The 19,961-nt window shown below is 34.2% G+C and overlaps 1 protein-coding gene across 6 annotated transcripts in view; it reads left to right on the top strand.

The window, feature by feature from the left end:
- Window positions 1-19,961, top strand: part of LOC129002602 (dmX-like protein 2) — a 177,984-nt gene that overhangs the window by 144,918 nt on the left and 13,105 nt on the right. For 3 of the 6 annotated variants that reach the window (XM_054430531.1, XM_054430529.1, XM_054430528.1), the window contains 9 exons: window positions 244-453; window positions 1,420-1,678; window positions 2,811-3,009; window positions 4,217-4,261; window positions 6,626-6,848; window positions 10,396-10,520; window positions 11,255-11,399; window positions 15,321-15,404; window positions 19,162-19,222. In XM_054430531.1, the coding sequence (XP_054286506.1) occupies window positions 244-453; window positions 1,420-1,678; window positions 2,811-3,009; window positions 4,217-4,261; window positions 6,626-6,848; window positions 10,396-10,520; window positions 11,255-11,399; window positions 15,321-15,404; window positions 19,162-19,222 (1,351 nt within the window). The remainder of the gene's footprint in view (window positions 1-243; window positions 454-1,419; window positions 1,679-2,810; window positions 3,010-4,216; window positions 4,262-6,625; window positions 6,849-10,395; window positions 10,521-11,254; window positions 11,400-15,320; window positions 15,405-19,161; window positions 19,223-19,961) is intronic. The other 3 variants (XM_054430534.1, XM_054430532.1, XM_054430533.1) reach the window with 2 other exon arrangements.

The raw sequence follows: 19,961 nt of genomic DNA, 5'->3' as shown, positions 1-19,961 counted from the left end.
ACGAAGACGTTTTTGTTGCAATTAGAAGGGTTTAAACTTAAACTGTCAAGTTAGAATTTGTTATTGCTGCATAATTTTATTCATTACTTGAAAAACATGCCATTACCTCAAAAATACTTTATGGAAGGAGATGAAAACATGGGTTGTGGCAGTATAACCAATCCATTCAGAAATTAGGCAAAACTATAAAAACATGGTTTTGGTATTGAGATTTGCTCAACAATTGCACACTTTGTGTTACAGAAGAGCATCATTGAGCGGACAGAGTCCACCAGCTCCAAGGAAGAATTGTGGTCGCCAGGACTCATTAAACAGCGGATGTTGCTCAACATGAAGCTGCTAGGACAGTTTGCCTCACAGTCCGGCTCACCAACCATGAAGGAGGACAAACCTACCTACAGGGAACAGTTTGTACCTCCAGAGATGTCTATGGTCTCATACTTCTTGAGCAAGGTTTGTCATTGCTCTGTTTGTGTGATTGATGTATAAATACCTTTTTTACGTTGGTTTTTTTAGTATCTTTGCATGAGTAGAGAGAAAAATTGTATTTAAATTAGCTGTGATTTAAGGGAAAACCCCAAAAAACTGAAAACCGAGAAACAAATTTTAATAAAAACTGAACCGAAACTGAACCGATAATATAAGCAACCGACCCATCACTAGTTTTAAAGTTAATTGTAAGATAATTTTTTTTATTTGAAGAAAAATAGATGAACGTATCCTATCAATAGTGTTAATCAAGGAAAGGCTCAAGGCCAGGATTTTGAATTGTAGAATTAGGAGGATATCAGCTCTAGGCTTACCTTAAAGTAGTGCAGATAGGCCATATAACATACAGAAAAGACTCTGAACACACAATATTTTGTTCCCAGGACTTTGTCAATTTGTTCGGAGAGTGAAGAGAGTTTACAAAAGAGGTTTTGTGTTCAGCGTCTCTACTATATGTTCTATGGGGGAGCGAGCATTTGGTGGTTTTTTTTTTGTCTAGTGGTTAGAGCGCGGGATTTCGGTCCCTGAGATCCCGGGTTCAAATTCCGACAAGTCACTAATGGATTTTAACTGAGTGTTAATGAAAAACACTCAAATCAAAATAAAGACACCAGGCGGTCTAGCCTGAAGTAATGTGAAAACAATTTCTGGGCTCGTGTCTAGCGTCCTAAGACAACAATAAACTATATGTTCTATGTTCTACCTGTGCTTCTTTAAAGTAAGCCAGCAACTATTCCCCTTATTCTACAATTAATTATCCTATCGAGTGGTTTAGGATTGACTTCCGTACGTTTCGGGAGTTAAGGAAATACCTCACGTTTTCAGATGACCCCTGCATTTAGTTACCTAACTTAACAGCTTTTTTACACATTAATTTCAGAAAGCAATGTACAAGACAATACAAATTTGTAAGTCTCATCCCCATTTTAGCCGATACTGCCAGACGAGGCGGCGGACGTGGACTACGACAGTGCGGACAGTGCAGTGAGTGATTTGAGTGAGGAGGAGGAGGAGGACAATGTGTTTGAAGGAGACAGTATCAGAGACAAGCCACCAGCACCACCCAAGGACAACACTGAACACTCCAACCCTGCGTCGTACTCGTGGTGTGTCATGAGGCTGGCCGTGGTCAAACTGGTGCAATGTCAACTGCAGGACTTCCTCAATGTGGCCGGTATAGAACTACAAGGTGAGTCCAGGTTGAACTTTCTCTTCCTGTCGGTCTAGAAGAAATTTTAAAGGGCAATTTGGTAGAATTCTGGCCAATTGGTTGAGATTGAGTCTAATAGATCCCTTAATTTCAATAAATGGTTGGGCTGCTCAGAAGAGCTTATGATTCTCTGATCTAACAGTAACATTTGTTTTGACACGTAGAAGCATTGGTCCACCACATAACATTGTTTGTGTTTATAGAGGAGTACAGAGCTAGATATCACAATTGTTTGATTTTCATTCTAAGTGGTATGCAGGCACTCTATGTTGTCATCTTCGAGCTATTTAATAGTTTTGTAATACTAAAGGGTTGTAAACTTAATTTTCCTACAGTTACCTAACAATGTACATGTTCTCTCACTGATTTGAGAAAGCAAAGTGGCCAATTCGCTCATCAGTGAGACAATGTTAACATTGTCTCACTCTAATTACTTTGTCTCACTCCAGATTTGCAACGTGAAGGCACGGAATAGTGAGCGCGTAACATGCAGGCAACGTCGTATGCGCGCGAAATACGTTGCCAGCACTGGCTGTAAATCAGCTGGTCAGCTGTTGTACTGTTGTATTTGTAACTTCACATTAAATGTTATATTAAAAGTTCACTTCTGTGAAAAATAAGGTTATGTTTCTTCACAAATTTATTTGTTTTATGGTAACTGTAGGAAAAGTATAATGTGCAACTCGAGTGCAAAGTACAATTGCCTCACTCGAGAAACCATTCCTCACTCGCCTACGGCTCGTGAGTAAGGGTTTCTCTCGAGTGAGTCAATTGCTCACTTTTCTCACTAGTTGCACAAATAACTATTTCCCTTAAACACAAGTTTATCAATACATTGAGTAGTGGAGGAATGGATGCTAAACTAAATGACCCAAGAAAAGAGTTCCAGGCAATTAAAAGCACACAAAGAGTTTGCACTCAATTTTGTAGACAGTCTTTTAAGTGCAACTCTACTACTTCCTTTTCTGATGAAGCCTCTGTGTAAGGGTGAAATATCAATTTAATTGTGCTGTGAACATTTTGTGTGCTGTCAACTACCTGAAACTGTGTATCCCTTTCTTATTCAATGTATAGCTCAGTGCCAATGTGTAAGTTTATTGTTTGTTCACAGAGTTGCCGGTGAGTTCTCCTCTGATCCACGGTGTGTTGCGGGTTGTCAGTCAGTGGGAGGAGGTGCTCAAGTCAGAGCTGGAGTCTAGAGGTCCTCCCCCAGCAGACTACATACCTGGCTGCTACGTAGAGACTGCAACTACTGGGCCACCCATCAACAAGTACCGCTCACTACTGGACAAGAACAACACACCCTTCCAGTCAGTATATACCACCTCCCACCTCCCACCTCTCACTAGCCTAGTCATATTCAAGAGATTATTGCACACATTTTCTAAAAAAACAAGGTTACAATGTTTACGATCTGAAATGTAAGCTTTGGGCACGTAACAATATGAGCACACAAAACCAGCCAAAGCTGGAACATAACAATAAAATATTACATAGACAACTGTACATAGTGGTCAAACATAAGCTTTAAAAAAAAACAAATGGTAACACACAAATTTAGGATAACACAATTTATACTCTGCACTAGTATCATTTGTCATTTTTTTAAAGATTTTGTTTTTACCATTGACTATTGTTTTTACTTATGTTTGACAATTGTACAGTTCTCAGTGTGTTTTTACTTTTTCGCTCTTTCTACATAGTATGATGAGAACATATTGTTCACGTAAAAATTGTTAAGCTTCGTCTGCATAATCTCTTAAATAACGCAGTCTAGTCTTATCAGAGAAGGAAACAAATTACTGATTTACCTTTATTATCACATATATCGGTAAATCGTGGGCTTCTATCCCTGAGGTGCCTGGATCAAGTCGTGCCAATCACCTATGGTTTCAGCTATGTTTTTAAGCTGTTGTCCTCTAGGCCTAGCCAAAGTAATGTTTAAAACAGTTTCGGGCTTGAGCTTAGCATCCTAAAATTTGAAGGACTTAACCTACCTTACCTATGTGGCCACTCAAATCCATTTTCAGCATTTGGAGGAAAGACTGAAAAAAAAACAATATTAATCCAGTATTATCTACACATTATTTTTTAGTCAATTACAAATTCCTCCAGTGAAGGAATAGTGAAATTTGTAGTCCATGTCCCGGTATACTTGTGACTTTTTAAACCAGATAATTGTCCGCTCTTTTATTTTATGTTCCTTAAATTAAGGATCTTCAATTATATTATATCTTGCAATATACCACACAGTTCATCCAGCACAAAACCTTAATTTTGTAAACTTAGCTATATATTTAATTATTCTTTTATAATTCACATTTACTCTTTACTCTAGTGATCTTGATACAGACCCTTCTGTCAAATGGTGAGTTTTTTAGATGGTCTTTGGTCAAATTTATTTTAAACATCCATTCAGATTCTATATTATTGATTTGGTTGGAGTAGACTCCTTATTCAGGCTTAATACGTATGCTGTAGTTGTATAGTTTGCAAAGTAACAAATGTTTTTTTTAGAGTTCATTCGCCAAAAGAAAAATGCATTATTCCCCTTTTTGTTAGGTAAGTCTTTTTGAGATTGTTTGGAAAATATTCACACTTGGTACTGTGAATATCGATGTGTGGTTATGTTTTTTTAATGAGTGAACATTTTTGTATCAAATAATCCTTTTGGTAAAAAAATTGTTATGAATAATTTTTTTTTAGAGATAAGCACAAAAAATGTTACTTTATATTATGTTCAAGTGCAATGGAGTAAAAAAAACTTTCAATCAAGTAAGTATACTAATCCAGACACTAGAACTATACACTCTATGGTTCTTTTTTGCAGCAAATATGTTTTGTAATAATTATTTGACCATTTTTAATGTTTGGGAAGGATTTATGTTTATTTTTTGTCTTATTGTTTTCAAAGTACACAATTAATACAGTTATCACTCATTCAACTTCATTGTTATGGAATGTTGTGTACTGTGATTTAGTTGTGTTTCATAGTTTTTGTTTCAAGCCTTACACACATTCTGCTCATGTGTGATACATTAATCAATCATGATTTCATCATTATTGTCACTATTCATTGTCATTTTTGTTCCTTCCTAAAACTAGTTTCATTTTAGTTTGGTCATACGCTAATTTTAGAATTTGGTTTTTTGTATCATAATGTCTTGCCATAAATCATTGAGTGTATTGTCTTATTTCATATTGCTAGTATTGCTACCTATTCAATATTCATGCTAGGACTTTAAAACTTTTCTTCTACAAAGTAGGGGTTTTTAATAGTTAAAAGCTCATAATTTTCTCAGTTACTGCTATTTTAATTTGTATTTAAAAGTTAAAATGACAAAATTAATACAATAAGGATTCAAATTAAATCGTTTGTAACTTTACATTCAGTGCTGGTATGGAAATTCGTAATTGAAGGACTCGATGCCAATCTTTCATTAATGATGCAAACGCTAGCGTTTGTTATCAAAGAGTAAAACTTGGAAGTTCTATTGTCTTGTGTGCTCCATGAACTTACAATCTGACTGTTAAGTAAACAATACCAATGTTTTGAAATTTATGTATGTATGCTCATATAAAATAGCATAAAGCTGTCCGATTTTATTCAAAAACTAGCTGTTACCCACTGGCTTCACCCCGTTTGACTTCATAAGTATTAATAACATTATTGATTGGTTAGGTTGAGCTGAAATAAACAAAAAAGAATAATACAAAATAATAAGTACAGCTGAGGTATTTTAACATTAGGTATAGGTATATGGAAAGTTCCCTTTAGAAAGGAACTACGACCTTAAAGCGCAATTTATGAAATAATGGATAGTGTTGCGCAAGGTTTCTCGCCATGATGAACATTTTAAGTATATGGTTTATGGGGGTGTGACTTGTAGTTTTCCCAAAAGTTCATGGGTACTTTTGGCTTTATATATAGACTAGCAGAGTACCCGTCCTTCGTACGGGGTTGGCATATAAGTATAAAATGCTTATTGCAGTTGTAGATAGGCCTACTCAAGCTTTGCGCTTGCAATGGGGGAGGACACAGTTCGATAAAATTTCTTCTTCAAATTTACAGTATACTATAGTATTACACAACTACCATAGCCATAATGTTTTACCACTTCACCTAAATTATAGAGAAAAATAAATTATATAAAAATTCGCAAAATATCACAAATTATTCATAAAATAAAAACATAAACATAACTGTAAATAATCCTACTTTGACAGTTCTCATTGCGTATCACAGTTTTTTGTTGCTGCTTAGTTCAAATTAGCCGTTTTCATAAATGCAAAATAATAATAGTGCTGTACCCTTTTGGTAAATCTTATAACTTTTTAATAGGGATGGACGGGATTGAACTTTTAGTTCGGGACGGGACGGGACGGGATTTTTATTTCCTTCCCGATTTTCGGTTAATCGGGAATGTGAGCTATCATCATGCTAAATTTCAGCTCAATCCGTCCAGTAGTTATTGCGTGATTGAACTTCAAACAAACACACAAACTTTCACATTTTGATGTGTAAATACCTGATTATTGTAATCCTTAAAATTACACTAAGCAACTAGTTTCAGTGCTGAATTGGTGCCATCCTTAGGTTGTACACATATGTGTGACTATTGTAGTCAACTTCAATTCTTTAGATATATTCATATAAATGTTCTTGTACATCCCGAGAATGTCACCAATCTAGCACTGGAAAACTGGTACTTAATTCAACTTGAGGGACTACTTATTGGTCATCAATATTTATTGGTGATCCAAAGGTTATAATACCATAATGAACAATTAGTTTAGATTGTATTTATTTAATTTGTTTTATGTGGTTGAGGAAGCTCAATACACTACATAACTTGATAATACATTGAGGAGAATTTTAACATATCGTGTAGCAAAACCACAAAATTATACTAATACATGTTACAGCCCCCGGCACTGGTCTGCTGCACCGGCACGTCGACTGTGGAGTTTCCTGGTGCGCCAGGAGCCGGTACAAGAGTTGTTCATCCGGTGCGTGTTTGGCAAGCGACGCAGTCCACCAAGCATTTTGGATGTGACGGATCGTGTGGGACAGGACGTGCATCTACCCGAGCCTGTCAGGATCATACACAAGGAGCAGGACTCTATCACTGCCTTCTGTCTCAACAACGTGAGTTGACCTAGCAGTTGTAAACAATTTTTGTATGTTTGGGAAACGATAATGACACTTTTTGTTCTAGACGGGTTATTTAATAGTTGGATTTCACCTATTTTACCTCGGAACTAAATATCCTTGCTTATTTAAACCCTTGAAAATAAATCTAGGTAGTACTCCCTACATAAGGGATGCTTCATATTTCTACAGTACAGTAAATTGGTACAGTTATGTCACCAACACAATCACTTGGGTGTAGGTAAAGTGCTCCCCCTTGGCTGACGCACTGGGAGGTTGTGGTGCGAAGTTTTTGCCTTGACTCTACTCTTTTTATTAGGCCTAATCCCTTCGTGCTGCGTATTATATACATTTGATTTATATTCACTGATCAATTGAGATTCAGCGACTAGTTAGAGTTAAATTGTGTAATGAAGTGTAAGTATTAATTTGAGGTAACATACTTTTAATAAATTACAGCAACCCATTCAGTTATCAAAACACTATTCCACAAATTATCTTTAGAAAGTAAATCTCATGAAAAATTAAACACCGCTTAAAGTTGTACCACTACGGAAATTAACATAAAGTGCGTTATCATATTTGATTTTCTTTTGAGTTCAAAGCTGAGGATCCAATTAAAACATTGGTATTCCTAACCTACTCTAACCTAACCTAACCTAACCAAACCTAACTTTGAGACCTAGTAGCTGACCTCAGAAAACATTACTTGCACCCCATATCATATACAGTCCAACCTCAGTATAACGAATCTGAAGGAACCGAACTGAATATTCGTTATATCAAGGATTTTGTTAAAACGAGGTTCGTTATATAGAGGTTAGGTTTGCAGGAATTTCGCTAAGTCGAGGTTCAGAACCAGCGTCGGTCAATATAGGTCGGGATTTGACCTCATTAAAATACAATTAAAGTAGCATAGGCTTCAATACTTTACAGTAGTGTTTACATTGTACAGTAGAACCTAAATTATCCGGCATAATAAAGGTGAGGGATCTTGAATATTGCGCAATCATGACAATGGCATTGACCTTGGTACAGGTTAAAAACTGTAAGTTTAAAATCACAGCTTGTTCTAACCCTCCTAAAACCTAGCCAAACGCTGTATTGCGTAGTCATAAACCACGTAAAGAACAAAACAATAGGCCTACAGTAGAGTTTAGTAAGCTACTGCTCGCGATAGGCCGGTAGGCTACTTACATTACAGTACTGATTTATCACAACAGAGGAATGTCAATAATAACCATAAAAGTGTATAATCATAGCCAAATTAAGGATAATAAAAAAACTCGTTAAAGGAATGTTAAAATAACGATGTTGCTATTCTTTCTCTTTGGTTTTGTTTTTATATTCTTTCTTAGGTTTCTCTTTATCCAAAAATTGTACAATTCACCATAGTTATCCCGTATCGCCCAATCACAGCTTACTAAACATTACGTCGTCTTCAGTCCTCCCTCAGTGAATGAAATCAGTTCTCAGTTGCAAGTTGCAACATAGCGCGCGCAGCGACAGCAGACAAAGATGTAAAACGGAGCAGACGAATGTTAGCGCAAGCGATGACGTGACCTTTCTATTTCATTTGATAAAGAAACAGATTTTCCCAAAACAATAATTGGGTGGGGGATTTGTTATATCGAGGGAAAGACGTAGACAATTCGTTATGTAGAGGTTAAATTCGCAATGTAGAGGTTCTGACAATGATAAATTCGCTATATTGAGTTGTCTTATTTTAGCCGAAATCACGAAAAATTTGTTAAATCAAGGTCTTTGTTATGGTTTGTTCGTTATGTAGAGGTAAAATATACATTGTGTCTTATGGAGAGTTCTAGGGGATTGAAAAAAATTTGTTATATCAAGGAATTCGTTATATCGAGGTTCGTTATATCAAGGTTAGACTGTAAAGGCTACAGTAGTGATTCAAACTTTGGTTTTACCAAGCGTGTTGGAATAAGGTAGGGTAAGAAAGAGTACAGTAATTTTACAGTCAAGGCAAACATTTCGCACCACGACCTCACTGGCGCGCCAGCCAAAGGCTCCAGTTTACCTCCTCCCAATCATTCTAGTATATTTTTATTTTTATTGATAGTACCGGAGATCAGTAGAGTATTTTCATATTCTGTATGTAAACAGAACAACCTACACGAGATAAAAGTTTTTAAAACTATAGTTCAAAAAGTGATAACCAAGAAACCTACCTTCAACAATATAAAAAAATCACGAATTTGTTATCGATAAGGTCCAGGGCTGTGCGAATAGTTCGAAAAACGAATCGAATCCGAATCTTTTTAAAGATTCGATTCGGATTCGAGAATGAATCTACTGTTTCTAACTGGATTCGGATTCGGAATCGATATTCAAATTTACTGGTAAGAGATCCGGGTTCGGATTCGATATTCGAATTTCTTGGAAATAGATCCGAGTTGGGATTCGATATTCAAATTTACTAGATTCTGATTGAATATAATTTTCAATATAATTTTTTAGACACTAAAAAACTACTTGTGCACTCCGATTTGCTGTTGACTGGTTCATGTTAGGAACCTGACCAACTTGGTGTTAGGCTTTAGGCACATTAGTGTTAGGTCGCATTTGAACCCTATCTTGGCTATCAGTAAACTTAACCTCACAGTGTTAGTTGTTACTTGTAATAGTAATGCAGACATAGGCTTGTTTGGAGGATGAACACCGAAGTGTATAATAGGCTGGGCCTATGTTTTAGACTACACAAATTGGTAGTCCATCACTTTTAGCGAGTAACTTAGGCCTAGGTGGTAGGCCTAACTAATGCCCAATTTTTTAGTTTCAAAACTTCAAATAGGTAGGCCTAAATTTTATAACTTTTTTATTTGGCCCATTTAAAGAATTTTTTTAAGCAATTCCCTAAGTTATTTCAGCCCCAGAAAATGTGGTCTAAAAATGTGAAAATTGGTACTGCTGACTTTCCTCGGATTCGGATTTGACTCTGAACAGGTTTAAATATTCGGATTCGATAACAGCTTTAAATTTCAGATTCGGATTCGATCCGGGTTCGATAATGGCTGTAAATTTGAGATTCGGATTCGACCCAGATTCGACTCGGGATTAATTAAAATATTCGGATTCGATCCGGATTCGATAAAATATGTACAGCTATGATTCGGATTCGGATTCGAACCAAAATTTCTGGATTCGCACAGCCCTGATAAGGTCTTATTACTGCATTGAAGATTTTTTCCTTGATGATTAATAAGTGAATGATGCAAATAAAACAACAATTCTCTGTTTTTCGTTGTTAAAATAATATTTTCTGCAGTATATATTTATATTATATTTTGCTAATAACCAACCAGATTTGTGTTCCTTCTTCCATTTGTAAGCTTAAATTTATTTTTTAATTGTACATATTTATTTTAAGGTTCTTTCATTTTTTTAGTAAAGTTTTTTTTTGTTTTTTTTTTATTTGAAATGAACATTGTGTTACATTGTGATTCATCTATGGACAAAACTTGAATTAATGTACATTGTCCATTTAAAGATGTAATATGTGCAAGACTTTGACTTTCGACAGGTGAATGGGGGACTGCTAGCTCTTGCCACACCTCGGGAGGTACAGGAGATGGACATCTCTCTACTGCTGGAGATGCCTTCCTGGCTAGAGGACGAGTGTGAGCTGGACCTCATGAGCCTCAACAAGTAAGTTGTTCATCAGTAATGGGCCAATGTTGTCTACATCCAATGTAGGTTCAATGATATGTAGATTGACTTTGATTCTCCTCTCTTCTTTCTCTCTCTTTGATTTGAGACTCCAGATGTAATTCCGATTTCAGACCTAATCAAGATACCAAAATAAGATGATTAAAAACAAATCCAGATACATTTGTATTGTTAAGCCTTTGTATTGCTGAGTGGTTATAGTGCTTGCATGATCAGAAAATCACCAAATTAAAGCGTGTAAAATTCAGTAGCATTTTGCTGGGGTAATGATTATTTTTAATCTAAAAAAAAAAATATCTCTCAATCAATTACTTCAATTACGCCACTATGTGTGTATTTTAACCCGGATATGAGTGAAGGATGAGTGTAGGATAAGTGGTGCGATCTTGTAGTCTTGTTAGTGACTAAGGCCGACATGTTTCTTAGACTCAGCTGTTAATTAATGGGGCCATTAATTAACAGCTGAGTCTAAGGAGCTAAGGAGTCTGTATGGGCATACAGCCAATGGCAACTAAGGGACCTACAGTTTATAGTGGAGTCCGAACCACATTTTATTCTTGTATTTAACACATAATACTCTCCACGTAATACTCACCCTGCACAAATATTGTTGTCTGTTTCACTAACAACTAGTCCAAAAATTATACAAAAAAAAGATTGTTTGGTAATAATTTGAAAATTTGCAACAGTTAAAAGCCCATTTCTCTCACCAGGGAACCTGAGCTGCTACCATCGAGCGGGTTCCTTGTGATTCAGACGCCCAATGATAAACCGATGCAGAATCCTGCAGCCAATCCTAACCAAGCGATGAGTCCTCAGGGTGGTCTAGCAGGGCAAACTGGGCGAGGCGCTTCAGTGGTGAGTACAACACGACAAACCAGGAGAACTACTGTTAGTTAACGTACAATATATTATAAGTTTTCTCACCCTGCCCTTAGTTTTCAAGCGTAAAACAAAACAACTTTGGAAATATACATTTCATAAAACTATTCCATATTACAACATCATCAGATACCCCAGCACAATGTAACATAACTTTGCATGTTTTGTGCTCAAAGCACTCGAAGCATGCATGAATAATGCTTAGAACACCGGTGAACACCGGCTTAGCATGGTTATCAATCGTTCAATAAAAATTCAAGTATAAGCTTAATCGTAGAAGTTTAGTGTTGAGGAGATAAGTTAATAATTAATTCAGTGAGTCTATATGTTTTGTGTTTGTTGGTTTAAACAAACGTAATGGGTTAAGTGTTGTTTTCAGCCTGTAGATTTTTTTGTGTCTGGGTAGTAGTAATATTCCCTGGTTAATGCATTTGGATTATCTGATCTCAATTTTTGGTGTTGTTTATTAGCCTACACTATAAAGGGTGTTCGGAAAAGGTGGGGACATAATTTACGTAGTGATTCCTTGGGTCAAAATAAAGAGATAATCAAGAATAACATTTTTTCCAGAATCACTTCGTTAACCAGATATCCGCCATTTTGTATTTTTTACATAAACATTTTTTCAACCGATCTTTATGAAAGTTGGTATGTATGTTAAGGTAGAAAAAGAAGAGACTCGTGTTAGCAAAAAGTTCATCTTCATTCAAATAAAAATTTCAAAACGGCAGCAATATTAATGTTTTAAACTTATATTGCTAAATAAAAGTGTTCTTGACATTATTTCATATAATCAGCCTTTTTTAGTAATTTAAGTTTAAAACATTAAAATGGCCACCATTTTGAAATTTTTAGTTGAATGAAGATGATTTTTTTAAGCTTGAGTCTCTTCTACCTTAACATACATATCAAGTTAAATAAAGTTAAAAGATCGGTTAAATAAATTCAAAGATAAAAATTGTTATGTAAAAAAAACAAAATCGCAATATCTGGTCAACAAAGCGATCTTGGAAAAATTTTACTCTTGATTTTCTCTTTATTTTGACCCGAGAAATCACTACGTAAATTATGTCCCCACCTTTTTTGAACACCCAGTTGACTCGTGTTTTGTTTTAAGTGATCCATTGGATAGACCTGTTTAAGCTTGCAAAAAGTTTTTGATACCTTTCCTTATTTCCAATATAGGTAAGCGGAGACAAATAAAAATTGCATTATTGAAATTGTTCTCTTTGGCCTAGATTGCACTTTGACATTACTGAGTCTTTTTCTTTGAAGTTGGATGGGTCCATTATGATTCATTACCTGTCAAATCAACAACTATATTTTTTACAACATTTGTCTTATCTACTGCAAAGACCTGCTTTCAAAGGGGATTCAGGAAGGATTACATTCCAGGGTATAGCCAAAATAGCAACGATTTGTAAAACAAGTTTCATAAAAACTGGTCTGGACTGCACTTCCACCAACTTTTTCCCTCTGCTCTTGGGGTTTTATGTTGGTTTTTAATTTTTTTGTTGATATTTGTTATAATCCTGTGTGGGTGTGAAAATTAACTATTTGTTATCTTTATTGATGACTCGAGACTTCTTATACCCTTAGGACAACTAAAATAAATGTTGAATAGTACTAGAACGGTACTTGAGTAGTTGCCTTATGACGACACCAAGATTAGGGTAAAAGTATTTACACAAATTAATTAGCTTTAAAAAAAAATCACTATTAGAAAATAAATTTTTAATACGGTACATACTGTACATTCTTTGAACAGTTTTATTGACAATGTGCTTCAACTTTACACAAGTTATGTTTAGTCTAATTCGCTAATGCTTTGTCTTGATTAAAAATTTGATTTCAGATCTATAAGCAACACAAACTTGAAACTACCATGGTGATTTGTCTTCAGTACACTAAAGCATGTTCTATAACCATGCACAAAAACCGCATAAAACCACTTCTGGAATCTTGAGACTAAACTTAACATCCAATCTCTAGATATGCTCTAAGTTGTAGGCTGTATCTAAGTTCTAAATGGTTTAAAGTTCTGTTGGACAATAAGCCGAAAATGCCCATTATTTTTTAAACGTTACATTAAAAAAATATCTTTTAAGTGAAAAACTAAAATAATACAAGTTAGTTTTGAAAATTTAATGACTTGCGCTTTGTTTTAACCCAAATTGTAATTAAAATACAATGAAGTGGGAAATATTTGTATAACTATTAATAAATTTAATTTATAAATAATTACTATCTCCAATTTTTACTGTAAGTACAACTCCAATTGACTGCTATCAAAGGTATCAAACTGTTTAATAGCAATGGTTTTGATGCTGCAAAGAACTGGGAAAATCTCATGGCTGGTAAAGTGTCAATGACCTTCAACATAAAAGTTGTTAATGACTAGTTGATTAGTTTAGATCCTAGCCTAAAAAAGGTTATTAATGGTCTGAATACCTTTTTGATTCAACAATAAAATCGTCTCAGCATTTGCATGAGATTGTTTTTATAATCTCAACAAAGATCCAGGGGTGGTTTTTGCAGGGGTTTGTTGGAGCCATTACTTTGTGTGGGCTCCGGTTGTTTACTTTGTGGTTGTTGAGCAGGTGAAGACGTGTCAGGACGCGGCCGTGGGGGGTGGAGGGGGGAGCCTCAAGGGAGGGGGGAAGGCTCAGCTGGTAAGAGCAAATCAGCTGTTGAGTAAAGTTTGAGATTCTTGCTCCTCTGTCCGTGTGTCTCACTGTGCTTGGTTGACTTGCACTTTGTAAACCAGTAGAAAATACTGAGGTTGCGAGTGAATAAGCTCTATGGTAAATATTTTTGAAACTGAAGTTTTATACAATGAATTCAGGCTGACTTAAAACTTTTTGTGATAAATGTTTCTCTTAATGATCCTTTCGGAGTTTATTTATCTCAACTTCAAAAATTTTTATGTGCACGGTTTTTTAGGTTTTTGTAAATTACTAAAAGTAATTTGAAAGAACTATTTTTAACAGTAAATAATTTGTAAGGCAGAGCACTGCTTTTTTTATAAGTTTTTGGTGAGTCACCTGAATTCAATCATCTCAAAAGTAGATTCGTAAACAGTTTTGTAAAATCAAGAGTTAATCATCTTTCTTCAACTTCTGTCCACTTTTTTCTTTTCTCTTCTTACATAACTTCGACAACATTACTGGACTTACTTATTGTTACTTATTGACAAAGTACATTTCAACCAAGAATATTGGGGCAGTTTTAACTTATGTTGTGGGCTGGACTTTTTTGCTTGTGTCACTAACACTAACACTTTGAAGAAAAATATGTTACAGGCAAAAGATATCAAAGTAGTTATGTTAAAATGACTAATATTTATATATGTTTAACCAAGTACTAAATTGATAGTAAATTAATTAGTCAATACAATTAATTTGTTGATTAATGGAAACAAAATAATGTTCTTGTGTAAATTTGAATATGATTCCATAGTTAATCTATGGTTTAGATTTATTCTTTTGTCATGAACCACATATTGCCCATTGGCAACTGATTTCAAGACTAAAACATTATGATTTTTCGATTTTTCTATTATATCCAAAATCATCCACAGAGAAGGTAATTTAAAACAAGTAATCCTAAAAGGAAAATCTCTATAAATGATGAGTCTATAAATACTTTGGATATTGCCTGTGGCATGTTTGCAGCCTTCTTTTCAGCTTTGAGCTCGTGTTTGTCAACTCACTAAAACAGGTTTTACGACACTAAACAATTCAACGGTGGAAATGGTCTTTGGCTCTACTGTCATTCTCAATGTGCGTGATTACTTACAAATTTAAATCCTACCAAAGTTTTGTAATCAATTGTTACTTAATGGTGAGTGTTGAGACCATTTCTCACCCTGCTTGTCTGTCTGTCTGCTGCAATCAGATGAAGGGTTTGACCTTCCCAGGGTCGCACGACCCAGCTTTCTGTCAGTTGGTCATTGACCGCAGTCATCACTTACTCAAGCCGGTGAGAATTGTTGCATGATTATTACCCTTCAGCTTTTTCCAACATTTTTATTCTTTGATGCTTTGTCCGCTTTGCAATCAATCTGTAAACCCTTCAAACTTGTGTTTGTTCAATATAGATTGAGTGGAATATTTGATGTGGAAGATTTTCTAGGAAAATTGGCTACATGTATCCAAACATAGGCTATTGGGAATACTTTTACACTTACATCTTGTTAAACACATTAATTAACTTGAACTTGTAGTCCATTCATTATCAGAAATTATACTTTTTAATGTTGATTTTGAAACTTTTCTCAGTACAAAGGTTACTTTGACAAAGATTCTCCTTTAATGAGGTTTGGTTTTTATAAAAGTTCTTTTACCTACCCAGAAAAACACATATGATTTCCATTTGTGATGTTATAAGGGCTTTCTGTTTTTTGCTTTGAAGTAGAGGCAAACAATACTTTATAATAATTATTTGGGTTTGTAGTCAAAACTCTCTCTACTTATTTTTAGCGTATGGTATTCCAAAGATTGTACCCCCATTATCTTTTAATTTGGTATATATTTAGATTATTCAAGACAATGTTGAGTAATATTAACAATAAAATCTTGATCGTTGAAGTGGCAAAATACTTGGTGGCCATCTCCTGAAGACCAACATTTGATACTTTGATCTTTGGAAGCCTTGTAGTGTAAGCGATATACGTTTAAGTGCTATAATCTTTTAATATTCATAGCAAAAATATTTTCTGAGCAAAACTTAGCTTGGTAATTTCCCAAAGTGTCGGAATATTATTCTACGTTTCAAGACTAACGTATGTTGTTCACAACAGGGAGTTCCTCTCCAATCAGAGAATGGTATTTGCAGTGATCGTGTTGTTATGTCTTTTGAGACTGAAGGGGATATCACTTATATGATCCGACTAAAGGTATTTTTCTATTGATTCTTTCGCTGCTCTTCTCGCCAAATTGCTAAGCTGGCTCAATCAACGTTTGCGGCTGATTTTCATAATTGTTGAGTCGCGCTGTATTTTGGATGCTCTGTACAAAGTGTTGATTACGCAAATTTTATCATACTAACCTAAAATAACAGGCATATGTAGATTTTGACAGAAACAACATTACTGCTGATTCGGTACAATTTTCTAGTTTGATCTTTGTAAACAGCTTTTTTAATTAGTTTTAAAATTCTTGTAAAAAAATGTGTGTAAAAGCTAGTTAAACATAGATAGTATTGTTGCTTGTGGTTAGATGTTTCCAAAAAGTTTGATTTTATTATATTTTAATCAAGATGAAATTCTTTCACCCATAAAAACCAAGCAAGTAGGATGAAATGTTCACAATGATGAGTGTTAGTGTAAATATTTCTTTACTTTACAGTAAAAATACTGTAGCCTATTTGTTTTTTATGTTCCAAAGCTAGCTTTTAAGCAATTGGTAATTTAAAGCTAAAGATACCAACATTAATTTAATACCTTTGCCAACATTTTTCTTACGCAGGCTGTTTTAACTGTATTGAACACCCTAACAAAAATAAATTACATCCATCAAGAAAATCAAACCGAATGAATTATTTGTTGTGGATTTCAAAAATACTGTGATTATAAAAACTACAGTAGGTACATAACACAATAATAGTTGTGAAATTAATATAAATTAAATTACTTCTTACTGCATTCCTATTTGGATGTACAAAACTATAGTCCTTGTAAGAAGTTATTGCATTACAATTTGCAATCATAGCTTGTTTTAGTTATAAAAGGGTTTGCCTCTGTTTCAGTCTGTTGTTGTTTTTACCCCAGCACAGCTTTCTATGCTATTTGCTTCCAAACTTTGTCTCATCGTAAGGAAACTATGGTCCATTACTCAAGCAATTGTTAAAATTAATTAGTATCACTACTGCTTCAGTGCCTAACTAACAGACACTCAACACAAACAGAATTTACTATAATTGTTCACTCGTACATCACTCGTGCCTACCGTTACACTATATTGTGTCATTTACATTTCTTTACCACTCATTCTTCCCCATGTCTTAGGTTTAAAACAATTTTCATTAGCTGCCCTTTATAGTTCAATTTTATGCAGTCATATTAATTTTGTCCTTGTATAGTTTATTCTTATGATTACTTTGCTTCCATGTAAAATTATCCATTGGTGTTAATATTTTGTAAATTGTGTATGTATAATTTTTTTTTATTCTGTTTATTGTACCTATAGTTTCTGCTGCAAATTAATTAGTTTTATTTTGTATTCCTATTTCGTGTTTGTAAGTATGTTTGTACATAGTATTTTAACATTTTTTTAGTTTAACATATAGTATACTAACTATGTTTGGTTCTCTTTATATTTCAAGGGTTTGATTACTTTTTTCTAGTTATAGTGTAGGTGGTTATAACTGCCACAAAATGTAAGAATGTTGGGCTTAATGTAACTAATTCTCTTCCTTAGCTGGAGCTATAATGATTAGTTTTTTAGAACCATAACAAAAGTTTTGTTTAGCCATAACATAATGTATAGTTAATGTATAAGTTGTTTGTAGTATTTGTGATGTTACAAATTTAATTTGATAGTATAGGACGCTTATGACATGAAAATGTTATGGCTCTTAAGTCATTTGTCTCAAAAATTAAATGTGGATTTTTATTCTTTTGAATTTTAGTTTGAGTACAGAGGGTAAGGGTTTATAGTAAAAATATAACCTGGTAAATATTTTCAACTATACAAAATTAAGGATGTATTTAAAGATTTTGGTTTTCAAAATATAAGATTTTCCTATAAAACGTGTACACTGATTGCCATTGCGGGAACCATTCATAGTAAAAACTGCTTCATCACAATTTTCCGAATAAACAAGTTTTTATAATAAGTTGTCACGGGCAGTTAAAAATTTCAGCTAATGATTAAAACTGAGTTCTATCAAGTTTTAATACAGTAGAACCCCTCATAACCGGCCACCACGGGACCAAGCCCCTGGCCGGATAACGATTTGGCTGGATAAACCAACCTACAATGAAAATGATAACTCATACCAGTTATAACAATAGGTAATCAATATATGCAGTGAAAAGTCTCATTCCAGTCTGTTCTGGGATTATTAAAAAAAAAATAAACATGTTTGTAAAAGAAAAACATATTTGTAGGTTAAAATGGTTAAGTAATGAAGAACGTACAAATATTATGATTCCAGGCAACAAATACTATTAATGAAGGTAAAAATGACTATAAATTGGACTTGAAAATCATTAGGACTTAAATGGTACATGCATTTCAACCACAGAATGTGATTCTAACTCAACATTTTTATCCATTTTGTAAAATACAAAAATTAATAATATACTGTACTGTACTAACCCTACTTTGGAAATAATCAACCAACTGATCAAAGGTTAGGCCTACTAGCTCAACTTAGTATAGTGACACAGCAAAAAATGTATAAACAGATAAATAGTGAGAACAATTTATTTGATGACTTGAGCAGTCACAAAGACTAGTGCTTGCATCTCTAAATGTCCGTAAGCTGTGAGAAAAACATTTTGATATTGGCTTCCTGGAAGGGGCCGGATAAACAGAGGACCGGTAAAACCAAGGCCGGATATGAGGGGTTCTACTGTAAATTAATTTAATTTACATATCTTTTTCATATCAACAGCTGCTTCGATATCAATTTTCCTTCCAGTTAAATTCACATATTGTTTTACAGCAAATTTATTCAGGATAGGCAGAATTACATTACATTATGCTAACTTGTACGGTTTGTTGGCTGTTAGGTGTTAAAACATCGAGTGGACAACATCAGAAGAATCAGTGCTCATCCTCTACTTCCTCTGTGTAAGTTACAAATCTAATCAGTTATGTTCATTCGGCGATTTAATTATACCTATGTGTTTACATTATCTCATGAGTTGTTACAAAATTCCACATGCTAAAGAGAAATCAAAATTCTTTTTGGTTCATAAAAAGAGATTAATAGAAACTCTGACCTTCAAAAACGTTTAATTTTGTTTTATCAGTCTCAAGTTCATTAGTTTCAAGTTTAATTAGTTTGTACTCATGATTTATTAGCAGATAACAAATTTGTTTCACTTGAAAATACAGTTTTGAAAAGTTATCAAACTGTCATTTATTTTAATTTTGAAATCATGTACACAATACTTTTATTTGATGGTTTCCAAATTTAAAAACAATAAAAATATGGTTTACTAATTCTAAAAAAAATTATTTTAATATTTTGCTTGGTCAAAATTTCAGGAGATTGTAATCTGTGTCACAGTTGTGCTAACAAATGTAAATTCAAAAAAGAATTTGAGTTATATAAATTTGAAATAACAACTTCACCAATATTTCTGAATTTCTAATTTTATGAGGCCTTTCGCCAGCTATGCTGGCATCATCAGACACATCACAAAACTCTTAATGTAATTGTTTTGTGTCTATGAGTTTTGTGATGTGTCTGATGATGCCAGCATAGCTGGCAAAAGGCCTCATAAAATTAAAAATTCAGAAATATTGGTGAAGTTGTTATTTCAAATTTATATTAATTCCAATATTACCAGTTCTTCTTGAAGAA

This window comes from Macrosteles quadrilineatus, unplaced genomic scaffold, assembly GCF_028750875.1.
Source record: "Macrosteles quadrilineatus isolate MER2022 unplaced genomic scaffold, UCM_ALF_1.0 Scaffold_9__3_contigs__length_116548681, whole genome shotgun sequence".
In the NCBI taxonomy this organism is placed as follows: domain Eukaryota; kingdom Metazoa; phylum Arthropoda; class Insecta; order Hemiptera; family Cicadellidae; genus Macrosteles; species Macrosteles quadrilineatus.
The sequence above is the reverse complement of the archived record's forward strand: the minus strand, read 5'-3'. Positions and strand labels throughout refer to the sequence as shown.